This window comes from Perognathus longimembris, chromosome 19 (genome assembly GCF_023159225.1).
Source record: "Perognathus longimembris pacificus isolate PPM17 chromosome 19, ASM2315922v1, whole genome shotgun sequence".
In the NCBI taxonomy this organism is placed as follows: domain Eukaryota; kingdom Metazoa; phylum Chordata; class Mammalia; order Rodentia; family Heteromyidae; genus Perognathus; species Perognathus longimembris.
Window position 1 is genome coordinate 43063756 of NC_063179.1, and position 12675 is coordinate 43076430.

At 44.8% G+C, this 12675-nt stretch overlaps 1 protein-coding gene across 1 annotated transcript; it reads right to left on the reverse strand.

The window, feature by feature from the left end:
* Positions 1 to 9935: 9935 nt before the first annotated feature.
* Positions 9936 to 10307, reverse strand: LOC125367598 (histone H2B subacrosomal variant-like). Its single transcript, XM_048368266.1, has one exon. It carries the CDS (start codon positions 10305 to 10307, stop codon positions 9936 to 9938), a length of 372 nt encoding a protein of 123 aa, XP_048224223.1.
* Positions 10308 to 12675: the final 2368 nt, after the last annotated feature.

The window sequence follows — 12675 nt, forward strand, 5'->3', positions numbered from 1 at the left end:
CCCAACATTTCCTACCATGTTTCTCTAATCAAGATGGCGTCAGCTGTGCTCCCTACAACAGCTTGCAAAACAATTTTAACAGATCTTGTAGCTTAATTAGCTATCTCATATATATTTTACGGTGTCGTGCTAAGTCGCGAGACCACCACCAAGAAGGCCACCGAGACTCAGACGTTCCGAAATGCAAAAGCAAGGTGTTAGGTTTTTAAAGTAGGTAGCTGGTAAAGGAGAACACCACGCCGTATTCAGGCAGGAGAGAAAGTTTATTACCGAACTGCTGGCCTATGGTAGAGATGATCTATGGCCAGAGAGAAGGGAGAGAGAGAGAGAGAGCCCCCCACCCAGCCCTGCCTTATATCTAGGGCAGGGGCCAGGGCTGTGGCCAGGTGGATTAGGATGTGACCTCAGGGAAAGGGGAGGTAACTGCCTCCAGGTCTGCAGGTTACCCAGGTGACTGGGTGGAGACTTAATGAGGTGGGGCAGCTACATGGAGCCCTCAGGGAGAGGACCTAACATAAGGCAAGGCTTTATTTAAGCGAGCTGCAACTCAGGCCTTGTCCTACCCACCGACACAGCGGAGGTTAGGAGGGAGCCCCGAGCTGTGATTATACACAGCTTATAAAGGCAAAAAACAAAGTTACAGCAATCAGGTGTTCAAGCAAGCAAGATTAGGACACAGGTACAAATCTGATTGGCTCAGGGTTCGAGGCATTCTAGGGGTGGTCAGAGTTAAGCATTCCTAGCGGTTAGAGTTCTAGACCGACTGGGCCCTAATGGGCTTGTCCTGGGTCTGCTCACAGGGCCTGCTTATCTCAGGTTCGCGTAGTAAAGTGGGGTTTGTGTGGTAAGGTGGGGTTCACGTGGTAAAGTGGGGCCTGACTTCAAAGTCTGGCACTTCAAATGGAGCTTTGGGACCACAGTGAAATATTTTTCAATGTGATTGTAGGTAATTTAACATCAGTACAGAAATGTACTGATTTTTGACAAGTGCCAGAAATTTGCTGTTGTTGACTAGTGGTGAAAGATAAAATCTCTTGTGGGCCAGATAAGCTATTTCTTTTGTTCATGTGGACATAAACTAGGTATTCAATTTATGCATTTCAGCGTAACAACTTATCTCAGGTTTGCTGTGTTCAATGTCTTCCACCCTTTGCTACTCCTTTTTATTTCTATTCTTTTTGTTGTTGTTAGCATTCCCTCCCCCCCAGGTCCTCAGCTCCTCCCATTTGCCCCCAGATCCACCCAGACCTAAACTCCCTGCCCTAGAGCTATAATGGGCCACTCCCGCTCCTAGCTACTTCCTCTTTAGCCCTCGAGCTATATAAATAAGTAAGCTGCCACCTGGATAAGGTGCCGGGCCAGCCAGCCGCCAGGTAGCTCCCTCTGCTGTGGGAGACATGGCTCCATTAATACACCGCCTTATAAACTGTTGCAGGGAGCAGAGCTGACGCCATCTTCATTAGGGAAACATGGTAGGAAACGTTGGGGGGAGTAGATTAGGTCAACCGGACCCCAAAATTCTGCTTCTGTAAATGGCTTGCTTGTTTGTTGCTTGCTCTGCCCGCTGCATCAAGCCCCTACATCTGTGCTACGCTTTTACCCTTATAAACCCCAACTTGAGGACTGTTAGTTGTGGTAGTGTCAGCTCCCGAGTCTGCGCTGTGTCCCTGGCCGGTCACTTCGCCTTTTGCTTCCCCAATAAATCCATCTTTTTGCTTGAGACTGTCTCAGTGGTGGAGTCTTGGAGGGACAGGGACTCCCCGCCCTTGAGCCCTGTAACATTTCTAACCCCGTAACATAAACCTTCTTGTCTTGTCCATGCCTGACTCCGCATGGTCCCCTGGGATGGCTGGGACATAGTCTTTCAGTTGTTGGTTGTGGGGCTTGAACTCAAGGCCTGGGAGCTATCCCTGAGATTTTGTGCTCAAAGCGAGTACTCTATCACTTTGAGCCACAGCGCCACTTCAGTTTTCTGGTGGTTAATTGTAGATAAGAATCTCAAGGCTTTTCTGATGCCTGGGTTGGCATTGAACTGTGATCCTCAGATCTAGTCTTCTGAATAGCTAGGATTACAGATGTGAGCCACCAGCACGCAGCTCATTTGCCATTTGGTTTTTTGAGACTAGGTCTTGTTGTATAGCCCAGGTTGGCCTTCAACTTGTAATTTTCCTTCTGCCTTAGCCTCCCATGTGCTGCAATTACAGATTTACATTATTACTCTGTTAAATTGTGTGCGTGTGCATGTGTGTGCGTGTGTGTGTGCATGTGTGTGTGTGTGTGTGTGTGTGCGTGTGTGTATAGTGGGGCCTGAACTCAGGGCTTGACTACAATCTTTTTTTTTTAAGGAGCTTCTCATTTTGTTTCTTTTCTTCGGTTGATTCCTTGGGCTTGAGCTCAGGGTCTGTGTGTTGGGCCTGAGCTTCTTTGCTCAAGGCTAGCACTCTACCCCTTGAGCCATCGTTGGCACAGCTGACTTTGGGGCAGTCAGTAAGAGTCTCATAGACTTCCTGCCTGGGCTGGCTTCAAAAAATAATCTGTTCTCAGCCTCCTGACAAGCTGAGATTACATATCTGAGACACGATGGCCAGGCACTTTGAAGTGAATGACATTATTTCCATATGTTTTATGTAAGTTATCTTAGGGCTATCATGATGATTTGACTTAGAGGAGCTCCCACCATTACTCTGCCTAAAGGAGATGTTTAAGAACAAACATCAGGAGGATTCTGAGGGCCTGACAGATAGACATGGTAACACCCATGTACTGAGGTGGACCGAGGAGCCCCAATGACTACAGTCTTGATAGAATTTTTACTCAGGGCTGGTGCTCTACCACTTGAGCTAGCGTTTCCCTTCTAGCTTTTTGGTGGTTAACTGGAGATAAGTTAGCCACTGTAGCTTGGCTGATTTTTTTTTTTTTTTTTAAGACAGTGTCTCACTATGTCACCCAGGCTGGCTCTCAACTCACGATCCTTCTGTCTCAGCCACCCAGGAGCCTCTGCCATGCTGGGCTCTCAGCTGACATTTCTATCAGCTTCACTCCCAGCCTGACATAGAATAGAATGCATCTTTTCCCGATATAGGACATAATGAACTTGATCTTGTAGGGTAAGGTGTGGAAAGAAAAGCCTTCTATAGCCCTGTAATCGCTCTCTTAGCGAGCCTCTGCCTCTCCCTCTCTCTCCTGTGGACTGAGCCAGTGCTTCTCACTTTTGTCCCCGTTAGGGAGGACAGGATGGCTAGAGCAAGCAGGAGCTGGGGGATTTTTGTACTTTTTTTCACCCAGGATAATTAGGTTCTATTGGTTTTTTTCTGAGGACAGACTTGCTATGAACAGAATGCTCTGGTGTGTTTACAAATGGCTTATTTTTCCTTCTTTGGAGAGGCACCAAGACTTGTCTCCTGTATTGACTGTGTAAACCTAGCAGAGCTCCTGGGGGCAAAACTCACAGCGGTGTTTTCACTGAGGTGTGCCTTCTCGGCCCCCACACGGGGCCTCGGAAATCTGACAATTACAGGTCAGGTTTTCCAACCCCAACCCTGGACCCCTGACTCTTCGGCTCATCCACTCCGCTGCATTACAATCCTTGTTTTTGCTAGTCTTTCCAGTGATTGATCTTCCAGTTTATTTACTTTTGGGGGGGGAGGTTAGGGCAGAATGGCCACGTCTAAGCTTCTTACACATGCTAGACTATAAAAAAGTGCAAGATTTGTTTTTCAGCAGACTTAAGTTATGACTAGTTATAAGACTAATCTGGTTATCTATTTCAGCTAGGCTGGGATTTGGTTATTTGTGATTTTGTTATTTTGTTTTTTACCAGTCCGGGGCCTGAACACTCTCCTGGCTTCTTTTTGTTCAAGGCTAGCACTCTACCCCTTGAGCCACAGCGCCTCTTTTGGCTTTTTCTATTTATGTGGTGTTGAGGAATCGAGCCCAGGGCTTCGTGTATACGAGGCAAGCACTCCACCACTGGGTCATATTCCCAGCCCCTTATTTGTGATATTCAAAGTGTTTGTCCATGTCTTCTAAGTTGCTGCTTGAACTCAGGGTCTGGGTGCTGTCCCTGAGCATTTTGCTTAAGGCTAGCACCCTACCACTTGAGCCACAGCGCCACTTCTGGCTTTTTTGGTGGTTAACTGGAGTCGCAGAGACTTTTTTTGCCCAGACTGGCTTTGAATCTTGATTCTCAGACCTCAGCCTCCTGAGTAGCTAAGATGACAGGCGTGAGCCACTTGCTGGCGCCTCCTATGTAGTTTTATCAGTTGCTAAGTGATAACCACCAAAAAGGAGGAGGAGGAGGAGGAAGAGGAGGAGGAGGAGGAAGAAAGAAAGAAAGAGAGAGAGAGAGAGAGAAAGAAAGAAAGAAAGAAGAGAAACTCTTAGGAAGAATTCCCATCCCCATTGAAGCTCTCTTTCAAAGTAGCATGTGCCTTCTAGAAATTTCTGTTGTTACCAGACTCTGCCTAGAACCAATTACTGGTCACCCCCTTGTGCTGACAACTGGACTGGAATGATTTTTTGTGTGTGTCAGGACCTGGGCACTGTCCCTGAGCTTTTTCGCTCAAGGCTACCACTCTACCACTTTGAGAGCCACAGCGCCACTTCCCTGGAATCCTATTTTGGACTCAATCTTGAAGGCAGTTGACTACCCTTCCAATTGGACACATAGACCTACGACTTTCTCCCTATATCTTTATATCACTTCTTAATATCACAGGTATTCTGAAACAATAAACTGTCAGAGGCAAGAAAAGCCGTGATAGCACAGAGACTTGATAAGAAATGATCTTGAGGATTATTATATCTCCTTGCAAGCTTTAAACAAGTGCTAATCTTCTGCACAAAGTCACTTGACTCGTGTGTGTGTGTGTGTGTGTGTGTGTGTGTGTGTGTGTGTGCTAGTGCTGGGACTTGAACTAGGGAATTGGGTATTGTCCCTGAGCTTCTGTCTTCAAGGGTAACTCTCTACCACTTGAGCCCTAGCTCCACTTCTGGCTTTGTGAAGGTTACTTGGAGATAGAAATGCTATATAGGTTCCTTCCCAGGCTGGTTTTGACCCTGAATCCTCAGATCTCAGCCTCCCAAGAGCCACCAGTGCCGGTAGGCGACTCCACTTTGGCCAGATGTTTTCACCTTGAACCTTCTGGTGGTATGCTGCCTGTCACCATTGAAAGCTGCCCCTCGCGTGCCTGGAAGATATTTACATGGCAGTGCTATTTCAAAGTACCAAAAAATCCCCGTGTTGCTCATGTGGTTGGCAGAACCCTACCCTGTGTTCAGCAGACCACTCATGAGCGAGTCTCGCCATCCGCACCACAGGCCTGCCGCAGGCAGCTCAATGGGAGGAGATTTCCGCTTACAGCCACATCGTGTGGCCAGGACACGGGGCATTCATCACCCTCCATTTCTAGATTAATTTGTTTTTTTAATGACTATGTCATCATTTTGAAACTAACTGCCTTGTGTAGCAGCCAATAATCTTCTGGATGTCTGTATTAGAACTGGGTTTGAGGATAAATGATGATAGAACACGAAAATAACAGTAGTTTAAACAAAAGTTTATCTCTGTCCGTCACGGATTGGGAAAGCCGTTATCAGAGACCTGTGTTCCATCTTGTTTCTCTGCCTTAATAACCAGGGTTGGAGTCCTACATTGAAGTAGCCACGCGGGCTCAAAGATGGAGTTCCCCCCGTGGGTTCCTTAGGGAGTGAATAGGGCGAGAAACAAATGGGGCAGTTGACACAACGGTACTTGTTACAGCACCGACAAGCCCTGAGGGTATCATGCTAAGTCAGATAAGACTCTTTTACTGGGTGGTGGTCCCCAGAGACGTTAAATCCACAGATGGGTGGTGGTCAGGGCTTGGGAGAGAAAGGGTGGGTGGGCTCTTGTTGAAAGGGAGTGGGTTGGGCGTGGGATGAGGAGAAATCTTGGGGATGGGAGTGGGTGGGAGGTACTTGCAGAACCATGGGAACACATACGCTTGAGGATGGGCGCCATGCTGAAGTTTGTTATTTGCATTTTACAATTAAAATGGCTAAAATATTCTGGGTGGGTATTTTTTACACACATCAGTTTATATAATCAGACGAAAATCATTCTATTTAAGAGACTGTCCCCCCAAGAATCTTGATATGGTTTTGAAATTCTAGCTCAGTGTTTAAAAACATAGAAACAGAGAGTAACTAACTAGAGAAGCTCATAGCTCCCTTCACCCAAGATTAAGACCTGGGTTTATTTTTTTATTTTTATTTTTATGGTCCTGGGGTTGAACTCAGAGCCTTGAACTTGCTAGGTGGGCTCTCTACTGCGTGAGCCATACCCCACAGCTCCGTTTTCTTAAAACTTACTTTTCAGGGCTGGGAATATGGCCTCGTGGTAGAGTGCTTGCCTCGTAAACTTATTTTCCAGATACAGTTTTGCCTTTGCTCTGACCAGCCTTGGAATATGATTCTCCTTAATCACCCTGCACCAGCCCGTTTATAGACATGAACCACCGTGTCTAGCTTGTTTGTTGAGATGGAGTCTTGCTTACATTTTACCTGGGCTGGCTTCGAAATGCAGTCCTCCTGATCTCTACCTCCTGGGATTACAGGTGTGCACCACCACATTTACTCACGTCCTTGATACATAATTTAAAGATTTTCAGTTAGTGATTAGATCATTGCTTTCTTGATTTATTCATTTATGCTGGTACTGGGATTTGAACTCAGGGCCTTAATACTTGCTCAGGTTGCTTACTTAGCTTGCTTTCTTTTTTTTTTGGCCAGTCCTGGGCCTTGGACTCAGGGCCTGAGCACTGTCCCTGGCTTCTTCCCGCTCAAGGCTAGCACTCTGCCACTTGAGCCACAGCGCCGCTTCTGGCTGTTTTCTGTATATGTGGTGCTGGGGAATCGAACCTAGGGCCTCGTGTATCCGAGGCAGGCACTCTTGCCACTAGGCTATATCCCCAGCCCCTTAGCTTGCTTTCTTGGCTGGCACTCCACCACTTGTGACACTCCTCCACGTTTACCTTTTGCTGAACTCCATCTCTCTTGGTTGTTTCTTTCTGGACTGGCTTTCATCCTCTGGATCTCGGCTCTGAGCAGCTAGGATTACAGCTGTGTGACACTGGTACCCGACTCCATTGCCTTAATTATTGAATAGCATTTGCATTTACCCTCCTTATTCTCAGAGCTTGGAAAGTCAACTATGAACATTTTATATCTGTGAACTGAACTGGCAAAGGCTTCAAATACCTGCCTATTATAAAACAGCATTGTGAAAACGAGTGGTCTGTAAACTTTTCTGTAAATATCTAGGTAGTAAATTCAGTCTTTGAGAAATGCATTGGTAGGTGACTTCATGATCAGGCAATTTGTCATTGTGCAAACCTCATAGAGGGTCTTGACACAAACCTAGTCGCTATAGCCTATTGCTCCCAGCCTATATACCTGTACAGTAGGCTATTTTTCCTGAATACTGACACCAACACAGTAGTAACACAGTGATAAATATTCATGTACCCAGTTTTGTTCTGCTTCATTATAATCTACAGAGCCCACAATCACAAATATGAGCTGTCATTTGCTCAGTCATTTTATATAACACAGGGCTACATTTAGGCTTTGTGGCCCATATTCTTCAATTTATAAATGTCTTTGTAACGATGTCAAAACTTTGGCTTGTGGAGCTATTCAAAAAAGGGACTGTAGTTGGGGGCCGGGGGCTCCCCGCTATAATCCTAGCTACTCAGAAGGCTGAGATCTGAGGACTCCGGTTCGAAGCTAGTCCAGGCAGGAATGTCTGTGAGACTTTTTCCACTGAACTACCCCAAAAGACAGAAGTGGGGCTGTGGCTCAAGTGGTAGAGGGCTAGCTTTTAGCAAAAGCAGCTCAGGGACAGCACTCAGGCCCTGAGTTCAAGCCTCAGGATGGGCACCATAGAAAGGGAGGGGGATTTTAATATTTTCTGTGCAGCTGTAATTTTCTGGCCTGTTACAACCTCAGGCCCTTCTGCCATCAAACTACAACTCAAAACATAGGACATCTGATTAAGATGTAAGACTCTAGGTAACTCTGTCTAGAACTGAGTAGAATAGGATGGGTAGGACCTGTGAGTTTATTTTCTGAAGCTCTGACAGGGATGATTTAGGAGTGAGTGAACGCAGGTGAAACAGTGGACCCCAAGTGTGTAATGGAGCAGTCTTCCCATAAATACCATTGGTTTCAACCCCAGGATATACATAAAGCACATGAGTTGGGCTTTTTCACCCTCGGAGAAATTCATGTGTTACTTATGCCCAGAAAAAAAGAAAATGCCTGTCATCCACTACAAATGTTAATTGGTGTACTTTGGAAGCATCCAATTGAATATGAGCTATTAGAACCCCAAATTCCCCCTTCAGAATGCTTTTCCTGAAGGATTCTGGGTCACAGAAGATTAGTATAAGAATATCCACCTATACCCTACTGCCCATGAGAGACTCAGTGACATGGTCAAATCCCAGCTCTACCACTTACACCGTTTTGTAGCTTTGTGACCTCACTTACGTTGCTTAGAGACCCATTTTACCATTTGGGTGGTGGTAGTGGTGGTGACAATTTAATCCTCCTAAGGCTGCTGCGGGATTAATGTATTATGTAGAATGTTGGGCACATAAATACTATCTATATGTTTTGGCTGTTTTCAGAACTCTCAGTATTATAGCAGCATTCATCACAATAGTAAAAATCAGAAAGGTATCCAGGCACTAATGGTTCATACCTAGAGTCCTAGCTACTCAAGAGGCTGAGATGATTGCAGTTCAAAGCCAGCCTAGGCAGGAAAGTCTGTGAGACTCATCTCCAATAGACTACTTAGAAAAAGCTAGAAGTGGCGCTTTGGCTCAAGTAGTGAAGTGCTAACCTTGAACAAAAGCTAAGGGATAGTGTCCAGGCCCTGAGTTCAAGCTCCAGGACAAAAATAAATAAAACCAGAAAGCTACCCCAGCCTCCCTCAACCAGGACTTCATAAGAATGGTGGCATATTCATGGGGCTGGGAAGGTGGCTTAGCAGTCAGCACGCAGGAAGCCCTGGGTTCGATTCCCCAGCACCACATACACAGAAAAAGCCGGAAGTGGTGCTGTGTCTCAAGATATGGAGTGAGAGCCTTGAGAAAAAAAGAAGCCAAGGACAGTGCTCAGGCCCTGAGTTCAAGCCCCAGGACTGGCAACAACAACAACAACAAAAAGAATGGTGGCATATTCATGCCATGGAATACTGAATAACATATTCAAGGAAGTAGTTAACATGATCTATACAGTGCTCATGAAGGAACTACATTGCTTACGTGGAATTTGTTCTATAAAATACTTTGTGTGTGGCAGGGGGTGTTACTGGGACTTGAACTTATGGCCTCATGATCTTGCTTGGTTTTCTTACTCATAGGTGGTATTCTACCACTTGGCCACACCTCTCGTCTAGCTTTTTGTTGGTTAATAGGAGCTAAGAGTCTTTGAATTTCAAATCACAATCCTGAGCTCTCCTCTTGCCTAGTTAGGATTATGGGCACAGCCAACGGCACCCCACTAAAATAGGGGTTTGCTGTTGGATGAGAACTTAGCAGTGCTCACATACTTTTAGTTAGTTTTTCTAAATTTAAACTCAAAACGTAGTAGCCATAACTAGATCAAATAATCTTGTACCTATTAACAATGCCTTATAGACACAATTAGCATTAAATGTGCACATGGAGTCTTGTGCATCCACAGGAAAAAGGGCAATGTTTCTGACAGGTGTAGGAAAAATCTAGTCAAATAGTTAAAAGGTGAAATAGCAACAAAATAAGTTGTCTCTAGAGAGAAGAGAAATCAGAAAATACCCAGAACTACTATGCAGATATGAAAAGTCAGCCTTCCTGATTGGATAGTTCCTTCAGTTTACTCCAGGATTCAAGGCAGCTGGTACATGGTGCTCAGGAGTGGACAAATCTATGGACCGCTTCACTTCCAAAAGCCACTGAGAATCTAGCGAGTTTCTTGGGAAGCAGCATATACACTGCCTTCTGGATATCTTCCGGGGTGAGAGTACGACGCTTTCTGTAATTCATCAGCTGGTGGGCTTCCACAGCAATCATTGCAAAGGTCTCATTGATCAGGGTGTTCAGGAAGTCCATGGTGCTAGATGCTATGCCCCTGCAGGGAACAACTTCCTTCAGGATCTTGCTTATGTAGAGGGAATAATTTCTACGGCCGATACTGGTGCTGGAGTGGGACTTCTTTCTGGAGATTGGGCTTAGCTGTTCTCCGAAGATTGTAGACTTTCCGCTGTTGCTTGATCTGGCCATAGTGATGTTGTTCCCTTTATCGGGTAGGCATGGAGGGAGGAAGGGCCTAAGCAGGGAGAGATGTACTCCTATTTATAATGACAAGTCACAATCAGGCTGCCAGGTCTTCTCTCTGATTGGTGATTACTTTTCCTATGTCACAATCACTTGGCAACAGCACTGATTTATTGTTAAGGGCAAATCTTCTCTTTGCCAACTAAGGTTTTCCTAAAAAGAAGGGAAGGTGGTAGAAGATTGAGGCCAACTTCAAGTAGAAACGAGTTCTCCTTATGTATTTATTTATTTTTATCTTTTAGGTGCCTGCCTGGGGCTTGAACTCAGTGTCCAGGTACTGTCCCTGAGCATCTTTGCTCAAAGCCAGCACTTGACCTACAGCTCCACTTCAGCCTTTTTTTTTTTTTGGTTTTTGTTTTGGCTGGCTAATTGGAGAGGAGTCTCATGGAGTTTCCTGCCCTGGCTTTCTTTGAACTGCGATCCTCAGATCTCAGCCTCCTGAGTAACTAGGATTTCAGGCTTGAGCCACCAGTGCCTGGCTTCCTTTTTTTTTTTTTTTTAATAAACTTTATTTCTTAGCAATTTATAAGCATCCTGCCCAATATTCTCAGAATTAGGCAAAACATGGTGAAATTTGAGGGGGCTTTTAAGGTCTATAAAAGAAAGGCTACCAAATTCCAGGTCACTGTGTTTAAAAAAAAGCAGGCATGAATTCATTTAATAAGCACACAAATAATTAAATCAGCCATTACAAATCTCAGAATGATTGTTTTATAAGTGTACAGTTAATTTATCATAAAAGAAGTGGTTTTATAATGAAAGAATGTGAAGCTCTAAGAGGAATCATGATCGTTTTGTTTTTGCTGGGAGATGTATTTTGTTTGTTTTTGTCTTTATGTGCCAGTACTGCTGGCTTGAATTCAGGGCTTCACACGCTTGATCAAAACAAGATTCTATTTATCCATCCATCCATCCATCCATCCATCCATCCATCCATCCATCTGTTTATTTACTTATGGTGGCACTGGGGTTTGAACTCAGGACCCTATGCTTGCTAGGCAAGCATTCTACTGCTTGAACCACATCTCGAGTCCTAAGGATCATATCATGACCTTTATTCTTACTGAAACTGAACTTTTTTCTAGATATCAGGAGAAAGTATAAACAATGCAAGGATTAAAATTCCCCCATAATATTTGCGCTATGTGCATTAATTTTTCATAATGATAATATCCTGACAATTTCAGAAATCTCATTACCTGGTCTGTTTTTACTCAGTCTTGTAATTCTTTCATTAACAAAAATGTTTGTAGGATTGTTTTTGCCCAAGTGTCACGCTGACGTTCATGCATTTCTAGGAGAATTAGAAAGAAATAACCAAAACAATAATCAGGAACTATTTTTGTGTGTGCCAATCCTGAGGCTTGAACTCAGAGCCTGAACACCATCCCTGAGTTTTTATGCTCAGGCTAATGCTCCTCCACTTGAACCACAGCTCGACTCTGGCTTTTTCTTGGTTGATTGCAGGTAAGAGTCTCATAGACTTCTCTGCCCAGGCTGGCTTCAAACTGTCATCCTCAGATTTCACATCTCCTGAGTTCCTGGCAGCTGGCTTTTGGGGACAGTTTAACTGTTCACAATTTGCTTCTACTATTAATGCCACCACTAAATGCCTTTCAGAATGAGCTTCTTCACAGAGAAGGCGAGCGGAGCAATTTCTCCAACTCTGTCTGAACTTCTGTCTCCTCTTTGTCTCTTTTTTTTCTCTCTCAAATCCAAAGAGAGATGATGTAATCATAAGGATAACACTGACCTAACTCTGATTTGTGCAGACAACAGACCTGGTGTGTATATAGCCACATTGGACTACTACTCATGCGTCTGAGCCTGCATCTTCTGACAGGAATATGGGGGCTTTGGGATGAGCAATCTTCAGTGAGATCTTGCTAATTTTGCAAAATAATTATTTATCTTGCTTAGTTATAGAGTAGCTTCATTTACTACCATTTAGAAGTATTACTTGATCAGGGAGAGAATATTCATTCCCTCCTCCTCACGGGTCCATATTGGAGAGTTAGTATGAGATGGAATAACACCCCTGGCCTCCGTGTCCCACTGCTTCCTGTAACAGATAACTTGCTTGCTTGAGGAGGTGGAGCCAAGTGGCCTATCTCAGTCTTTGCTGAATTCAAATTAGGATCCAACTGTGGACAGCTCTGTGCCAGGGAATCCACCACTCAGCTAGCCGTGGGGTAGTGAAGTAGGTCATTATACTTCATTATTTTTTGGGGGGCGGGGGGTACTGGTGCTGAAACTCAGGACTTGAGCCCTGTCCCTTAGCTTTGTCACTTGAGGCTGGTGCTCTACTACTCGA

Excerpts from the sequence above, each read along its gene's own strand:
- LOC125367598 (XM_048368266.1), bottom strand. The coding sequence starts at position 10,307 with ATGGCCAGATCAAGCAACAGCGGAAAGTCTACAATCTTCGGAGAACAG.